Source organism: Drosophila sechellia, chromosome 2L, assembly GCF_004382195.2.
Source record: "Drosophila sechellia strain sech25 chromosome 2L, ASM438219v1, whole genome shotgun sequence".
Taxonomy (NCBI): domain Eukaryota; kingdom Metazoa; phylum Arthropoda; class Insecta; order Diptera; family Drosophilidae; genus Drosophila; species Drosophila sechellia.
This window is the reverse complement of record NC_045949.1, coordinates 14,417,939-14,437,004: the sequence shown is the minus strand read 5'-3', so window position 1 is coordinate 14,437,004 and position 19,066 is coordinate 14,417,939. Positions and strand designations below refer to the sequence as shown.

Sequence of the window (19,066 nt, the reverse complement as noted above, 5' to 3'; positions counted from 1 at the left end):
CTTTGGACCGGAGACAAACCGCATGCAAAGTTGGCAACGTGGCCAAAACAGACATCACCGCCGGAACCACTCCGGTCCAAAACAAACCGAGCTCCATCCCCCCGGGGCCATCGAAAATGCTTCAGCTGGAAAGTTTGTGAGCATAAAGAGTTTTCAGCCAAGTGATGGATGGAGTGGATGAGCTGCTGGCAGGGTAATGGGCACAAAAAGGATTGCAGAATGGTTTCACGCTGCTTTCAGATCCATTAAGCATTCCATGCCAATACGGCGATGGCAATAACGAGAAGGGGGAAATGGGACGATGAGAATGACGAGTGGCACAGCGCTTTGAACTTTGACTGAGGAAAATAATGACACACGTCGCAACTATTTCGCATTTCGAATACTTAATCTACATAATTTAGATAACATTATTCGTCATTAGTGTCAGAAATCATGGCACATCTAGCGAAATCCTTTTAATGTCAAATACACCAGGACCTCCTTCATACCGAACCCTTCTCGACGACAAGTGATAAGTCGATTCAGTTAATAATGACAGACCTTCAAATGAGCAGATATCAGAGTTGACATCTATTAGACGACTGCGAGACACTTTTCAGCCAGCCTGCCAGACCGCTCGCATTAATATTAATTTATCAGCAAAGCACATTATTTATGAAATTTTATCATTTTCGGTAATTAAGATGCGCCAACGGGGTCTTTTTAATTAAAGCCAACCCGAAAGCCGCAGTCGTAGGGAGTTGACGTGGACAAAAAAAGCAGATAAACGCCCCCTTCGATGTGCCTCTTGAAATTATTATCATCACACCCACGATGGCAAACAAGGGTAAAAAAAAGAGCAAGTTAAGAAAGCAAAAGTTTGTCGACAATCCCGACGCACTTTTATGGCACGGCTTTTGGCTGCGAATGAAAATGAAGACACGGGAAAGTCCCGACCCGACACCAAACTGGGTGTCGGAGTCATGAGTGTGTAACACTTAGGAATGGCGTAGAAAGAACTATTCAGTCCAGGGAATTTCGATTTATACAAGCCAGGATATCGGAAAAAAATATCATATAAAATGCATCTCAATCCTATTTCGCAGATTGATTGACATTCTCGTACTCATTGTGTTAGGTATCAACTTAAAATAAATAAATTAAAGTTCTTCGCTTAACAGAAGTGTGAATTTAACGATGTATTTATTTCTTCGAGCTTATGCTGTTTTGAAGATATCCGTTTCCTTGGGTTTTTTTTTTAAGATTCCATCTCTACCGTAAAAACTTGGCCGTATGTGAGAGCGTACTTTTCTGCTTAAAGTATGATTGCAAGTGTGAAAATATATATGCTAAACGTGCCCAAACGCCCCGCTTCGTCTTCTCCGTTGCGCTTCATGCGTTTTTGTTTTATGACGCGGCGACGTGCTCGGAAAATGAAAAGCACTTGACGCGCCAAAGTGCTGAACTTGGCGGTCCTCCACTGGCGCTCCGCTCCGTCCGTATGTGAATCCGTCCGTCCGCCGGTTCATCAGGCCCCAAACCACCCGACCCACAGTTGGTCCGCACATGCTAAATCGTAAAATGCTCCATTCTTTTATTTTTGCTTTTTTTTCTTTACTGTTAAAGTTTTTATACTCTTTTTGGGGGTATGGTACACACGGCCAAAGGGACGGCCAATAATTGATAAAAGTCAAAAAATGTATTTAATAAACCTCAAATGTTTAAATATATTTTAATTGTTTGAAAGCATAAAGCTCAAAGATAGCCTAACCTATATCAAAATATTATTTATAAGACTTACTTGTTAATAGTCCGAAAGCTAAAAATTACACGCAATGGATAAGGGTTAAGTCACAACTTGAACTTCTCCCAAGTCTCTATGAGGACAATTTTCGGGGTAGAGTATCTGTAAAGCATTTAGAGGAAGTGAAATCAGTTTCCACTTTTTCTCGGTGCCTTATTTTTTATGCGTCGTGCGCTCGCCTGTAAATGGGTTTCTCCTTGGCTTCCATTATTTCTATTCCATTCTCATTTGTTCGAACAATTTAAGAAATTGTCGCCCTGTCTTGGAACAGCTTCCTGGCCACTCCTCCTCGCATAAAAAACACTATGCATGTGCGAAGTTTATAGTAAATAAAGTATGATTGTCTATTGTCAATGCTCGTTGCTTTTGTGGTTTATAAAAATTCAACGCTCTATTTGCTGCTTTTTCCTGCACTCGCTCACTCTCAGTTAATTTCATTTGATTTATATGGACTGTGCAAATGGAAATTGGAATGAGAAAGCGGATGAGCTTGGATTTGAAGTTGGGGTTAAGCCGTGTTCTGGTAATCGCTCTTGTTGATGACGCCGATTCTGGATGCTATTGTGGTCAATAAATTACCAGCTGTGCAGAAAAGCCTTTTACGCTTTTGTTCCTTTTCACACATTTGAAGTGCACTTTATGCTTTTTGCATGCACAATTCGCAATTAATTAAAACAATTATGTAGGCAGCGACACGACAAGAACAACAACAACAGCAGGAACAGGAAAAAGGCAAACAAGAGGGCAGTGATGAAAAAAAATTAAAAATCCAACAAGATATACGAACATTTTCTGCGGTAAAATGTCATGTCGCCTGTCAACCACACATTCCCAGTTCGAGTATTATGCAATTAAAAAAATGAAAGAGCTGGTCCGCTGAAATTGCCAAACCACGTCAGCAGACAGTTCTTACCTTGCTTCTTGAGTCAAAATTTAATCGAAAATGGAGGAAATTAAGCAAAAAGTTAAATATTTTTTGATACGATTGTGTAAACTATGATATGTTCCTGTACTTCATGACCATATCGATATCGCTAGTGTTGATCATGGAAAACCACGGAACCCCATTAATGTCCTTATTGGATGGCACATTTCTGGAGGCTTACAATCGTTCGACAGAGAGCCCTGAAGGCGGACTTACTGCCCATCCGTGTAGAAGTGCTGATTCTGGGAAAATCTCTTTTAGAGAACGTACTAGATTTAGTAAAATGTTAAATCGAAACCGTCGAAAGGTAATACGTCGAACGATTCCCGAGGAGGAGGAGAGAAGAATTAAGAGATTGTGGGATCCCCTTCTTAATCAAAGCTACGACTTTTCTACCTTTGAGGAATATAATACGACTGCTAAGGCATTTCCCACTATGCCAAGTGAAAATTTTGGTTTGGAAGATGCTGCACGTATTTATACGAATATTTCAGAGCAAGAACCAGGTGAGAATTCAACTCACCTCTTTAATGATGAAGATTATTCATGGAGTCCAGTCAATACCGAAATAAGTTATGGTTACGAAAACCAAACATATGAAAACGAAATCGAAGAAAGCAACTCCCAAAATCCAAATGTCTCAACTGACTTGCCCCTAGTTGATGAGTATCCCATCTATAATCAAAGCTCAACCTGCATAAATTACAGCTCTACTGAGTATCAAAATGAAACTGTCTATGATTATAATTTTACAGTACCTTGCCTTGTACCAGATGTTAATGGTAGCACAAGTTCTGTAAAAAACCAACAATTGCTTGGCCAGAACTTTAGAACTGAAATGATGAGCCGGAAAGGTCCATTAAAGGTGTACCTATACATGAACCGCAATCCAGTTTATGGACAAGAGTATTCACTTTTCACAACTATGCCGAGCCTGGGAAAGAAAAACTTTGCTGTCAACCTGACTCTAGATACCGATGATTACTTAATTGATGAGATATATACGGATTGGAAATACACCAAGAATCTGCGAAAGTTAATGCGAAAATGGGGCATAAGAAGTAAGCGAATCGCATACAATCGTTGTTATTTCCATCGATGTACGGCTCGATTCTACAATACGAAACATAAATACATTATGGCTAAAGTAAGTCCTTTGAACAACAGACGAAAGCTATTGGCACAAGTGGTGCGTTTCAAAATTAAAGTACGCAAACCACCAAATGTATACTGCCTACCAGCTTTGGAGTTAGAATTTTGCAAAAATCCGGAAAAGCCAGTATATTTCTCCCCCATCGGTCATCTAGAATTTTTTGCGTCAATTAGCGACGCATGCTCCACCGTGGAGTATGATACAATCACATGGCAATTATGTGATATCACAGAGAAAAGTAAGTTTTATATTATGTATTCTATTCCTTTTTCTTTATATTATTATGGTAAAACAATTGGATAAATTTTGATATATTCTAACCGTAGAAATTATTGCTCGCATAAAAAATTCCACAGGACTGGTGGTGAAGCTACTGCCCTACAAGGTGCATATCCTAACCGAACCGGATAGGCGGAAAGTCTTTTTGTTGCGAGGTAAAGCTGTGATAAACGGCGTAACTACGGTAGCTCGTGTGAGTGGACCAAGTCTAGAAGAAATGTATAACCCCTCAGGGTTTTAACTTTATTTCAGTGCTATATGAAGTACTCCCCGCCCCCAATCGAACCCCTCATCAAAGGCAATGAGCGACGTCTGGTTGACGTCAGAAAACCCATTTTTATCGACGGGTCCAGCTCCAAAGACAGGTTGAAAATAAGGGAATCTACAAACTCTAAGCGCTTCTTGTGGTCTTGTATCAGTTCAGACGATCCATTAAACAATTATTGCCAAAAGTATATGTCCAAGAGTGAGTATGATGAACAAAACTAGATTTGTAACAGCGGCGACATTGAAAAGTGCGTTGGAAATACTATTAACAGATATTAAAATGTTGGGTAAAATAGAACTAGCTAAATGCGTTCGATTTTTAAAATGCTAAATTATCTTGATAAAAATGCAATATTTTACTCTGTCAAATAGGATACACGTACATAAATAAGCCATTACATACATTAGGGTATATCAACATTTTTTTTATAGGCCCCAAGTTGAGATTACCCCCATATGCTCTTAAGGAGGATGCCGTTTACGACTTCAGTTTGACCGTTATCTCACGCACCGATCCGCGGAATCGAATGACCGCAACCCAAACAATAAAGGGCGTCGCCAAAACATCCTTCACGCCCCAAATCCTTTGCCGTCGAAATTGCGATCTAGGTGTTTATGCGCCGTTGGACAGCATACACCTGATCTCGAAATGCGATGACTGTCCGGGTATGGTTAAACGGTATCAGTGGTGGATGATGGACACAGAATCACAGCCCACTCTGGAATCCTCTGATAAATATCTGATTCTCCACACTGAAGAGCCCCTTGTTGAGATCCGTCTAAGAGTGTGGGTAAGGGGCCAACGGTGGGCAGATGCGTACTACACGCTGCGCCGGAACAATGGCCCTCAAAATGGTAGTTGCACAATAAAACCTTTTTTGGGCGTCGAGGGCTTCACAATGTTCGAGATCGATTGCGCCGGATTTGAGTCGCCTTTCCCGCCAATAACCTATCGCTATATGGTGTCATATGCAGTTGTGGCCTCTAATGTTCCATACTCAAGGATTGTTCTCACCTTACCCGCTTCAGAGACTATCCATATTTCGATATGTGATGCCATTGACATGTGCGTCGAAAGAAGTGTAGAACTGAAAGTATTGGCGATAGATAAAAGCATGCTAACGGGGCTACAAGAAGTAATGAAATATGTGCCAAATTTCTTTGCGCGAGGTCATTGGAATAGGGCCTATATAATGGGGATAGCTGCCACCACTTTTATAGATACGTCACTCGATGGAGATGAATTCTACTCGTATCTGACTGGCTTGGTCGCCTCAACGGGCTCGCAGATGGAGCAGATAACCGCACTGAGCTCTCACATGCTGATAAGGCTGCATCCAGTCGATTTTCGTGGAGCCACCATCATGGCAGAAATGTTTAGCCACTTGGGCGACAGCTTCTCGGCGATCGTTCAGGAGCACGAATGGCTTCATCGGGAGGGCTACTATTCGTTGTCGGCCATGCATATGTTCTTTATGTCCATTTTAGGGGAAAAAACCGAAAGCCATTCAAACGCCATGTGTAGTCTACATAATCCCGCGTGCATGAATTTACAGAGAATCGATTTGGAGAAGCCGTTCGTCATTAAGTTTGATCCACTCATTTTGGTGCGCATCAATAGCTGGCTGATGAGTACATGGTTCCTGTACAGGTGCATTTACTTCCTCGGCGTCATAGCCACTCAAAGACATCATCCGTATGATGACGCACTAACAATCCACCAGAGCGGCATTGCATATCAGGTAATTCGAAAAATTAATAATCTAATGCATCATAAAAATTGTGATATCACAAGATATATATTATAATTATTATTTTATATTTGCGAACTATATATTTAAGAATACGAAACGCCGTTTTCACGTTGCTTATTGATACAATTTTTTATTGATAACATTTTCTGAATTTTTTGCATGTTTACAACCAGATTAATGTGACTGATGTGACACAGAACACCAAGGACATCCAGCTGAAGACAATCGACAAAATACACGTTATCAAATTATCGGCAATGCTGCTCCATGAACTGCAACGCAGACTGAACCATAGCTCTATTCTGCTACAGATCATCTCGCAGCAGAACTTCCACAATATATATTGGTGGTATCCAGATCCATTCCCCTCGAAGACCAGTGTGCTTATCGTTCACGCCTACAGTCCCGTTAAATTTTTTAGATCCGCCAAGGAGTTCCAGCTGACTAATCCTTTAGTATACAAGACGAATATCACGCATTTCAACGATGAGTCCTTCAATCAGTACATGACCAACAATAGTATCCAGAATAGTACGGAAGTCCACATTTACAGTGTGATGCTAAACCACAAGGCCATGTTGGCAGTGCGAATCGTGAATTGTTCGCAGCTTATGTACATTAAGATGCGATTGCACAGATGGCCAACTCTCGGTCAGATAAGGCAGCACGCTTGTCGGATAACCCCTGATATGCAGGGTAAACGCATTTGGATTGCCAACTCCTGTGAACGGAGCCCGGCATACGTGGCCATACATAAGCCGGGTGAAATTCGATATAAAAGCGGAAAAGATCGGTTAAGTCCGCGTGGAAGGAAGAAGGGGAACAAGACGCACGGTGGCTCGGAGACACCAGAGGTGAGAAAATATAAGGACTACATTGACTATGATAATGAGGATATAGTGGACGAGATAGAACGTCTGAACTACTCGATACTTTTGGAAATATACCAGTGCAACATCTGGAAGAACCGTTCATTGGATCCCGGCTGGAGCGAGGAACATTGCACCACCTCCTTTGAGCACAGCCGCGGGTCATCTGTTCAGTGCACCTGCTATACCTTAGGAGCACTATCCTCTCGTATTTTTCCAATTTCAACGGAATTGTTTGTCGAGCACATACCCGTACCCATATTTACGTTCAATATGATCCTAATTATTTTTTTCGCTCTGCTTTTTCTGCTGCTCGTCTTCAAGTTTCTCTTGCACCTCAACATTGTTTCCGCCTATCTGAAAAATCCGGAATTTCGATTGCAGTGCGATGCGTCGTCCGTGGGAAAGTCGGATCAATCGTTTATTGGTGGTTCGGAGATTCTACTCGTGATTGTGACTGGTGGTCAGGAGTTCGCCGGAACTACATCAAACGTAAAGTTTTACCTTAAGTCGCCGCATCGTCAGCAAACATCGTATCAAATCACTCAGGATCCCGGACATCCGAAATTACTCAGGAACAGCACCATTAAGATAACGGTTCCCCGTGGACACATCTATATACCAACCCGTTTGGCATTGCGTCTCGTTCCCAATGGTCGGTATCCATCGTGGTACTGTCGCTCCATAACAGTGGTGGATCTAAAGCTCAAAGTTCAGCAGCTGTTTCTGGTTGAGAGCTGGATTGACCGGAGTCACATTCACTTTATGCGATCCAAGTACTTCACATATGGCAACTATCGTAGATATCCGAAGTACACGTGGTGCAAGCGGTTCCGGAGTCGAGCAGAGCAGCTGTATTTCAGTTGGTATTTGATCAATGCAATAACCGGACCCTCGCAAAGTAAAGTTGGGGGCATCATCATGAATCAGTTCGAACGCACTTGCGTGTGGATCTGCAAAACTGCTATTACATTGGCGTTTGTAACCTTGTACTTCGGAAAGCACACGGTATTTTCCATTCAGGAAGAGACCAGGCAAAATATTGATAATTCCCTCCAAGTTCACTTGGTGGTTATGCTGGGATTTTTCGCTTTTCTAATTGGTTTAAGTGTTCATGTGTTATTCGAAGTCGTCATTTTACGTTGGTTATGGCCACACACATAGTAAGAAAGCAAATACTTTATTAAATGTTCATATTAATAAATAAACCAAGTGAAACATATTGTATATTATTAGGCATTCACACAGTCGGGGAACTATGAACTAATTTTAAAAGTTGTATATATTTTCTAATATCTATCGAAAGATTTAAAACTATATATTTATTGTTTGATTTCTATATTTCCATTTTAAGTATAACGTGTGGAGCACTTGATGGCAATTTTAAAATTTAAATAATTCAAATTAGCACTCGAAGGGCTCCGCCTTATGTTCTGGCAACTGTTTCCGACCGGGCTTGGGCTAATGGATTTTTCCACGCCTAATTACCATTACTTAGCCGAAAGTGGCAAAAAATACAGACACACATACACTCACACACACACATAAAAAGGTAAAATTGCATTAAAAATTATCGCTTTTTTTAGGAACTATGCTTTTCGTTTATTATTTTTTGTAACTTGAGAGTGTATGCAAATGGAATTTCATAGTCACCATTAACACCTTTTTGCACTGTCTCTCCTTCACACCTGTTTCTTGTGGTCCACAGCTATTTTTTTGTTCGCATATTTTATGTGACGTTGGGTGAAATTAAAAAAATAAAATAAAAATGCATTTAATTAAATGCCACACAAATGCTGCGAAAAACGTTTCCAACGTGTGATATTTTATGCCAGAAGTCGGGGGAGTTTTTTTTCTTCGCTGCTGTTGTTCTCGTTTCTCATTGTCGTGGGGACAGTCGAAAAATGCATTTTCATAAGGTTACTGGGCATTATAAATGTGTTAAGTTGGGTTGGCTTGGGTCTTGAATAGTTTGTCTCTTGGAGAATAATTTACAATACCCAAATAAAATATTCTTTGTTCGAGTTATTCAATTACTTGCGAAACGTATTCAATAACCAAACATTTGCTGACAGTGTCTAAAACAAAGAATCTTTAAAACATCTCTAAGCATAAATGATTTCCAATTCCCCTGATGATTGACTGCGTTCCAAATCTGGTCGCAATTCTGATGCATTTCCATCCGGCACTTCAGTATTCGCCCTTCAGGCTGTAAGCTAGTCGTGGATCTCGGAAATTTTGGCAACAGCTCAATCTGCAACCAGTTCCGATTTCTGCTTACCTTGTAGTTAGGCATGGATTTGTACATCTGCCTCCCATTTCGCACGGAGCGATTTTTTCCCCTTTGTTCGAATGTCGCACAGACGATGCAACGGAAATTGTACTGAGGGCACGGCCATTATTCTCTTCACTCAGCCATAAGCCCAAGGAGACGACATACGCAGCTGAATTTGTCATATCGTAGTCCTTCGGTCTACTGCCTAGGTACCCACTACTGCAATTCTAAAAGCGGGGTATTCTTGGTACAGGCAAATCATATGTTCCTTTCATACTCTATAGAATTTCCAAACTTTATCTCAATGAGGAATTACATATTAGGGCTTACATTTATTTATTATTTATAAGTATGTGTATGTTTCAAATTAATTTATTCTTAAAACTAGCATCTCTTAGTTTATAAATTGTAAAGCATATGCCAATAAGCTTTAATGTCATCTTTCTAACTAATATTAGGCAGCTTAGAAAGTGGTATATTCGAGGTTTTAATCTTTGATAAACATAATATGATTAAAATAGTGGGTAAACCAAAGTCGAAGAAATCTAACAACGTTCTTACGTGCTTTTTTCTGTTTATGCGTTTTTCTGAAGCCACCAGCCGACAAAATTGCAGCCGACAGTTTGGCACATTCCCATTTCGGGGCCCTGGCATAACAACGCCCACTTTTTGGCCACTGTTTGCATACGTGCCCGTTGTGAAATTGCCTGGGCGCACTCCTCAAATCATTGGCCGCTGCCACGCCCCCGCCCACAGTAACCCCCTGCCGCCCCCTTTGGCCCGTGGAGGCGCAACATGTTAGTGACACAATCGAAATGGAAAACGACATGGAACATGGCAACAATAACGAGCGGCAATAACAAACAACTTCGAATTTTCTCCCCACCATGAGAGACAGGTAAGAAAACCGTGCGGAAATTGAAGTGTGAAGTGTGTGAGTGGATTAGTTATCCTGAAAATTGTTGCCGCTTGGCATTGGCAAATTTCCTTCTGATTTGCTGCACTCACTCGCTTTTGGCCGACATATTTCAGCTTATGCTCACAGCTTGGGAGCTGGGGACTCAAGCAAAAGATTTGCGCTCGGGGCAAACAGCAAAAATTTCCATTTAAGGCAAAGTTTGGCTAAGGTGCTGCAGCAACTCTAGCTTTCCCTCGAGGAAGACCGTCTGTAAATATATATGTATATCGGTGGCATTTTCCCTTCAGCCGTATATTCGCTTTGCCACCACATATGGTATTTTCCCACCGGTTTGTTTACGCTGCAACGACGCGACACTGCAGTGGCTCCTAGGCAAATGCAGTTGGAAAAAAATTTAAGAAGAGCCATGGACATTTTGATTGAATGACATTCACTTTGATTAGATTATTAGATATTATGTTTAAGAAAACATTTATCATACTCGTAGAAAATGCATCATCATTATTTCAACTGATTTAAATACGTTAATTTAACTACCTAACTGATAACTAAAGAATACTTTTTGTGAGGTAAACTTTACAGATTTTCTATTTTGCTTTTGTGTTTTGGTCATGTATTTAAGCCTTAACTAAATAATTTAAATGCATTTTAAATTATTTTCTAACAATGTCACAAAACAAGTGAACTTATGTCATATGTCCCAAGATGAACTCATCTGTTCATGTGGTACTTCGCCTAAGTCGTCGTCTGCGGTATTCCCGGTTTTCTAACTTCCAATTCCCAATCCACCAACGCTCTCAACGGCACATTGCACATACGCCGTGTGGTGCAGTGGAGTTCCGTTGACGGTATTTTGCCCATAAAATTTGCAAGAATTCGTTGTGTCAATTGTGTACCCATGCCCTAAACTTTCTCTCCCTCCCTTTAAGTCTGTGCTGGCTGACTTGCCTAGTTGGCAAATATTCCTTTGCAGCCTTAAATTTTGTTTAACAAATTGGCATTTTTATTGTGACAGAACGGGGGCTTTAAGCCAAACACGAAGTCGTTTGCAGCTACGTTTTGCGCGAAATTGTGGCTGTAGCTGAAAGCAAACCATCAAGTCTGCATTACATGGGGCGTATGCGTAATTTCGGATGCAGTAAAAATTCAGCTGCAGATGTTTCGAAGCACGAAATTAATTACGAAAAATAAGTACGCAGATATGTATACACACACATACGCGGACGTATACTGACGCATAATAAGATGGAGAAGGACCAACGCAAGGAACAGAGCCAGAATAATAATAATAAGTAACAAAAATAAACTTTACACGCTCAAGAAAAGCAGCAAAACCAGCACGAGCAGAAGAAGCAAAGGAAGCACTGTGGCATAAGCAGCACAGGCTATAAACAAGCATATGCTAAGGCAGAAGGCATAAAAATAAATCCGTAGAAGGGAAAACTTTTTATATTATCTGACTACGTTCATGTGAGTGTGTGTGCGATGGATGTGTGTGTGTGTGCGTTTTGTGTATATTTGAGTTTAGCAGATCACTCTCGAATGTCTGAGTATCCGCCGCGAAGGACCACGATGGAGCTTTGCATCTGACGGCTGTCAAACTTTTAACTCTTCCAAAATAAAAAAATATCAGAATTAAATACCAGTTTGTGCACCTACTTATAATAATTATAATTGATTTATAATTTCAAGCCAAATGATCGCAAAGCAGAGGCTTTCCTGTGCAAATCTAATTGTATATATTCCCCTGAAGAAAATGGTTTTCATTTTGTCAAAGTTTTCTATCTCATTCATTTAATTTCCCTTGTCTTGCCTTCCGTCTTGACCTGTTTTGCTTATTCTTATTCCAGGTCTTCGCATTTTAAGCATTTTATTTTACTGCCAAAGGCAAAGACCAAGCTTAGGGGTTAAACATAAAATAAAGGCAGCAATTAGTGCTATATAAAGAAATCATAAAGTGTAAATAACATTTTTCTAGCGCAAATGAAAAGTAAGCACCATAAGAAACAGAAAATACGTATTATTTACGGCTTTAGTTGCATTTAAAGGGCAAACACACACAACAATCATTTGGCAAAGCCTATTTTGAAAAATTACTTGGTAAACAAAACATTAAAAATTTGCCAAAGCCCATGTCATGGCAAAAGCAGACATGAGTGATGTTTAAATGCAGGAACCTCTTTCTTACAACAACATAATTCTTTAAAATATAATTTCTTAGTACTGATCGACACTTAAGTAAATATACCTCAAAATAATTCAACTTCAATTATTTTCCAATGGCTTTTTCTGTTCTTTATTCTTTTTCTTATACTTTCGCTATGCAACACGTCTTTATTTATTCGAAACGAAATAAATCTCAGAAAGCACATTTGTGTTACAAAAAATGCATGCGAAAAGCATTTCCTCATGCACAATCTAAATGAATTTATGACTACGATTCACAAAAACTCAATAAAATATGACTGTTAACTGTGAATTTGTCCTGCATTCAGATTGCATGCATAAAACCATCAGGGAAACCACCAAAATAAAAAGAAACGCTATATACATATACATCTAGGTATATATAAAGTGTATCTGTAGGGAAGGAGGAGCGTACAAGGTAAGAGTTTGTCTCTTGGCTTTACTTGGAGTGCAGTGGGAATGAGGACAATTCCTGACGGGAATCACGTAACGAAGTGCATTGTTAAAATATAATAAAATTGCAATTTTGCGTTCATGTTGCAATGTGGCGTCACATCCTTTTTCCTTTAATTTTTCACGAATTCGCCATTTCGCAGTTCCGAAAAACTGAAACTATCCAACACTCCGGCACTCCGGCGCCATCCGGCCAGTTCCCAGTGCTTTTTGGTCGGAACATCCTCCTCCGTTTTCTATGCACACTCCATAGATTTTAATGCAATTTTCTCAATGGCGGCGGGGTGGTGGCTCTGCAGCCCCAGACTCTCTACGTATGTTTGAGTGTACATATTTTTATTTTCGCTGCTGTCATTGTCGCAGCTGCCAAAGCCTTTGTTCTTGGCCCGTCGAGGGTGCGAGTCGAGTGGTGTCAGGTCCGAGTTTCCAGCTTCGAGCATCGAGCAGCGAATGGTTAGCTGGGCTCTGGGATGTGGGAGATGGAAGTGGGTAGTTGGACGATCCGGGTCCAAGTCCAAAACCCAAGTCCATTCACTCCCGCCGGCTGGTTACGTTTAGTGGTCAGTGTTGACCATTTTTGTACTTAAGCTAAATGTTTTCAATCATTTTTATTACACTCATTAGTCAAAATAATACAAGAACAAAATTACATAATTTTATATATCGTAATTTCTAATATATACAGTGTGAACTTGAAAATCGAATAGAATTTTCGTTATTTATCATTTTAAACCTAATTTTTTAAAAGCAGTTCACTGCTTAATTACACACAGCTTTTTATCCGTGTATAAAAAATTTCAAATAGAAAAATCGATTTTTTCACTACGAACTTCATTGACATGAGCCTAAATATATTGGACAACCTAAGTATTATTATTTTCAAACTATAGATTCGACATCACTGTTAGTGACTGCTGTTGTTTCTAGATGGTTTCAGTTTGGTTTGCCTGTTCGGCCAGCGTATCCGTTTGCTAGTTTCTCTCCGGCTTTTGGCCATATTTCTGCACTCAATTGTCCTTCAGTGCATTTTGTGGTCGTCTCCATTCTCCCTGTGTGTTTGTGTTTGTCATCTCTCCCTCTTAGCCAGAGCTGTAAAGTATAATGCCTTTGTTTGTTCGCGCAATAAAAAATGATTACTTTAATTTCCGAGCCACATAAAAAGTCACGTCTAACATGAGAAATCGCTGTCATTGCCGGTTGGTCTTCTCAGCCACCTAAAGTGGCTGCATTGACCATGGACCTAAAAGGGGAAATGCATTAGGGGCTTTGTCAGGAAACCTTATTGCTGTCATGACGGTGTAATGGTTCAGATTATTCTTTTATATTTCCTTTGATTAGAATACTTGAGTGTAGGCTGTTACTCTTGCCATTTTTAAAGTTTTTTGTTAAATTTCAATAACGCATTATTCACTATAAGCTTCCCTCTTTACATTGAATATTAATCAGTATGCTTATTATATTGTTGCTACATCCTTCATCCTTTTATACCACTTTTACCCTTTTGACAATCGTAGCTCTGCAAATGCAAAAATATGCCTGCCAAGTCAGTAATTTTTGTGTGTGCTCGTCACTTTTTCCTCAACTTGATGTTTTTCTTCTTCGAGATTTTTTATTTTCTGTTATTTAGGCCCCTTTTTGTTTTCTCTGTTTTGTGTCAAACCGCATTGGGCCACAAAACAGAAGTCAGAGCCATATCCTGGCACGAGGTCCTTGGGTCGCCAACGCGCTGAGCTGCTAAGCGAAAACTTTATGCACCAAATTGTTTTCACCTGCTGTCCCAAATTTATAACACCTCACCCACCCATGGCCTCTTCTTTATATATATTTTTTATTTTTATTTGTATAATCCTTTTGGTTATGGGTCACGACACCCGCATCCTTTTTGTGGAGGGGCCGAGCAACTTTTGGGGATGACAGAAACCAGCATTGGAATTTGCGAGCCGGCATAGGGATTAAGCGAAAGACAAAAACCGGAGGCGACTCCAAAATGCGGATTCCACTGTTCACTGCTCACAATGCCGTTCCGAAAATCATCGGCACAGTGGGCCAAATTCGCACTTCAAGTGCTTCGGGGGCTTCAGACTCTCTTCATTTTATGGCCGCATCTCTTATTTTGCATAATGTTCTTGAGCGATTTTTACGACACCCTACTGAGGGTCACTCATAATGGCCGGCACACTTGTTGTGCCCGCCGGCTACTCTGCGAAAATGGAAGTTTTCTCGACGAACACTTTTGAATGACCCTCATTAAACGACCAGAAATTATATTAAATTTGCCAAGGAAACAAAACGCCCGTCGGCAGCGGTGCCGAAAAATGTTGTTAGCTGCATAAAAAAGTTGTAAATATTTTTATGCCTGCATTAATATGCAACGCCAACCACTGTAGATGCCTGTCCATGGCAAAGTGGGTGTGAGTGGCAGGATGGGCTCCTTTCTGGCTTGCTGTCGCTGCTAATACCACCGCTAATAAAATCTTACTGCCACAGTAGCGCCAGCCTCCTCCAGATTCGCCATCGCAGCCATGAAGCACAGCTGTGTGCAGTAATTTTTACTGCTGCACTGCAAAGGCATAGAAAGTCGGCGGTATAATGGGGATCCCTCTGCCGCCCACTTCCTTCTCGGGGCGGAGCCCTAAGAGGGCGTGGCCAGATCCAGTTGAAGCCAAAAGGCCAAAGTGTTTAAGTGCGCAAACTTTGTTATTAGATTGCCAGCGGCCACTAGTTCAACACAATGATCTTTGGCCGGAAGTGAAGTGTGCTGTTATTCATGTCACGCACTAAACTAATTATAAATCACTTCTCAGTGTTTTAGTTTAATTGAAACTAACTAAATTAATTGTAAAATTTGGTAAAGGTTTTTAAGTTTACTACTTCGAATATAATAGTTATTTTATCAAACGTTTTTAAGCACATCAAGTACTTTTAATGGTCAAAACAACGACCTGCAGCTTCCGTCATATTTGAGCATGTCACTGGTGCCGCTTTGTTGTCTCAGCCCGCTCATTTCTCGTCATATGAGTACGGGGAAAACAGCATTTTGCAGATTGCAAATATTATAATATTCCCACACAGATGCCTTCTGACAGCTCAAGAGTCGCTGCCTGTAGTCCTGTCTATCCTTAGCGCACATAGTCGGTCCCGCCGCTTTGGTTCGTATCGCATTTCTTGCTTTGTTTGGGCTGGCTGTCTAACTGTCAGTTCAGTTAGCTTTTGTTGGTAATTATTCAGATTTTGTTTGCATTTCATGCATAGATAAATCACTGAAAATTGCGGCTCAAAACTATAAATGCCAAGTCATACGTCACTGTCTGGAGAGTAGAGAGATGGCGTTGAAGCCCTGGGAAGTTGGATAATATTCTCGGACGGGCACTAAACTGCAGCTGCCTCTCATTAGTACACAGTCGCTATGCCTCCCTTTACTCTAATTTAATCAAGTTGAACGGCAAAAGAAATTACGTTTTTTTTTCGGCGGGTGCTTCGAAAAATACACAACAAAAAACGACGAAGAAACGGAAAATTACCATGGCTAACAACATTTGGGGCCGCGCGTCCTTTATGTAAATTGCGGCCAAATTAGTGAGTCCAGGAATACCGAATCCCGGTACAGGTGAAGAAAAACAGACACTTAGAGGTTACTGGCACAGCTTTGGCCTCACAAAATGACTCCCGGCGAATTACTTAACCGCTGGCCAAGTGGGAGCACATAAAGATCCATTAGATGCAAAAGGTAAGTGGGTAAGCGACAACATCAGTGGCCCCATCAAATTTTAATTTGCATTCAAATTAAATGGCATATCAAATATTAACAATGTATGGAAAATGCTAATGTCCAAGGTACTTCACTTTCCACGGACATAATACGATTACCGATTGTATCTAAACAGAATCAAATAAATCTTTACGAGCATATATTTAAATAAAACAGCAGTATTACGTCTATCAAAATTCAAATATGTTTACGATGCTTTAGCTAAACTATTTTCGAATCGGAATTTCCCAGTAATTTATTAAGCAAATTTACCAGCCGTTTTCAACCTTTTCTTCTTAATTGTTCAGTCATAAAGCCGTTCGGGTAATGATTGCATACGTATGCCTCGATGAACTTGATGATTTGATTAAAAGTTCCCGCAAAATGTGTGTTTTCCCGCTTAACCCGAAAATCATTAGGGGTTTCAATTTAATTCCCTAATCCGCAACATCCTTTTCTTCCGCCTCCTCGCAGAGGATTGGGCCCAGAATCTTTTATCTCTCTCCGCTTTCCGCTTCCCTCTTGCCACTCCCCATCGACTTCAATATAATCCCCAAAGTGCGATTTTCTTACGACCCAATCCACATCGTTCTGGCCCCACAGTCTACTGTCATCAACGACGTCAAAAGCGCTGCCCGCTGAGCCAACAATTAACAATTAAAACCCCAAAGCGCACAACTCAATTTTGCAATACACACAGAGAGAGCGAGTGAGGCAAACACTGCAATGGCAATCTCATAGATACGTATATAGTATATATCTTTGTATATGTATTCCGCAGATAGCAGGGGATAGATAAGGGTAACCCACAACAACAATATTCCGGCACCAATGGGCACTACTGCCACGGCTAAGTTCCCTGTGTGCTCCGTAGTCGCACTTACAACTAAAAACTTGTTACGTATTTAATTGCAATTAAAAAGTTGTTTTGTAGTTACGAGTGTTGGTGCTCTTGGCTTTCTTGGTGGGTGGGGCTGGCTGCATAGCTGACTGGCGTTGTTTTGTCAGACAGGCAACTACAGGATGGCTTCGAAATTGTCTCCAATAACAAAACCAGAACCAAAACCCCAAAGACTCTGAAGCCGGGATGAAGTCATTACAAGGCGAAATGAAAATGCGTGGAAAAGAAGCCAAAAGGGTTTTCCGCTTAATGACTTTGATGGTGTTTCGGTGCTTTCGGATAAAGGAACCAAAAATTCCACCAACCCTTCCACACCCACTTGCTGTCCTCTGATTTCAACGATAGCACTCATTAGAGTTTTGCGATTTTTGGCTTAAAACTTTGGCCATAACAATTGGCCATGGCCATCATCGCGATTTTGACACAAAACACGAAGCCATTACTGATTTCACATCCAAATAGCAGGCAAATTGTCTGCTCCCTTGGCCTCGTAAACAAATTGCTTTTATTTGATTTTGTGTAATTTTATTTGACAAATTATTATTGCTTTATTAAACTAAAATTAGCTCACTTTTTCATTAACTAGAATTAAATATTTAAACTTTATGAAAAGGCATTATTTTGTCTTGGTTTATAATTGTGTACTTTTAAACATATTTATTTATCCTGTGTTTATCTCTACGATCATGGCTTTAAGTGATGTCTTGCTTCAGAGTTCTATAGATGGTGGTCAGTCTATGTCTACTTTCCTTATTAAGGAGCTTTAGCCGAAGAAGTTAAACAGGTTCTCCTGCTGCTGTTGCTGCTGACCTCCACCGCCTTGCTGCTGCTGCTGTTGCTCCTGGAAGAACTCCACTCCGCCGCCGAAAGGACCTCTAAAGATGACACCATCCTCCTGCTGTTGCTGCTGCTGACCACCGCCAAAGCCGCTTTGCTGCTGCTGCTGTTGTTGCAGACCACCTTCAAATCGTTCGATACCCCTGATAATTTGACCAAACGGACCAAACTGGGCCGATGCAAATGAGAGAAGCGCAACAAATACGATTATCTAAAAAAATTATACAAATTGGAGATACAATTTAGTTACATTAGTTTCTTAAATATATTTTGTGATGCTCCGATTGAAAATGTTGTGTTAGTTTATTAGCCAATTAAATAAAATTCTACCGCCTTTACAAACTTAACTTTTAGCGATACATACCGTGAATTTCATTTTGAATATTGAATATATTGAACCTTGCTCCTCAAGCCAACAATCTTATTTCACCGGAATGCTAAAATCAACTGTTTGAGTTTCGGCTGCTGGCTATGAGTATTTATCTAAATTTTTGTTAGGCTTTATGCCCATTCCAAACTGGTTGGACACGGTGCGATCGCCGCTCGGACTTCAAATCATTGTGTGTTTATAGGGGATTTTTTCTGTTGTTGAAAATGTTCAAGTATCTAGAGTTGACGGGCCCACTAAAAATACAGGTTTGCAATCAGCTCTTCTTGGCGTATGCTCTTCGCTAATCAAATTAGGTTTTTTGTTGAATTATTACTGTCAGAAC

General features: G+C 40.5%; 2 protein-coding genes across 2 annotated transcripts; one reads left to right on the top strand and one right to left on the bottom strand.

The window, feature by feature from the left end:
• Nucleotides 1-2,787: 2,787 nt before the first annotated feature.
• On the top strand, nucleotides 2,788-8,197 carry LOC6611297. Its single transcript, XM_002035808.2, has 5 exons — nucleotides 2,788-4,102; nucleotides 4,191-4,336; nucleotides 4,396-4,609; nucleotides 4,843-6,152; nucleotides 6,338-8,197. Exons 1-5 carry the CDS (start codon nucleotides 2,788-2,790, stop codon nucleotides 8,195-8,197), a joined length of 4,845 nt encoding a protein of 1,614 aa, XP_002035844.2.
• Nucleotides 8,198-18,104: 9,907 nt separating this feature from the next.
• On the bottom strand, nucleotides 18,105-18,819 carry LOC6611296 (cyclin-dependent kinase 8). Its single transcript, XM_002035807.2, has 2 exons — nucleotides 18,718-18,819; nucleotides 18,105-18,564 (listed from the first exon to the last, which is right to left on the bottom strand). Exons 1-2 carry the CDS (start codon nucleotides 18,727-18,729, stop codon nucleotides 18,280-18,282), a joined length of 297 nt encoding a protein of 98 aa, XP_002035843.1. The 5' UTR covers nucleotides 18,730-18,819; the 3' UTR covers nucleotides 18,105-18,279.
• Between the last annotated feature and the right edge of the window lie 247 nt (nucleotides 18,820-19,066).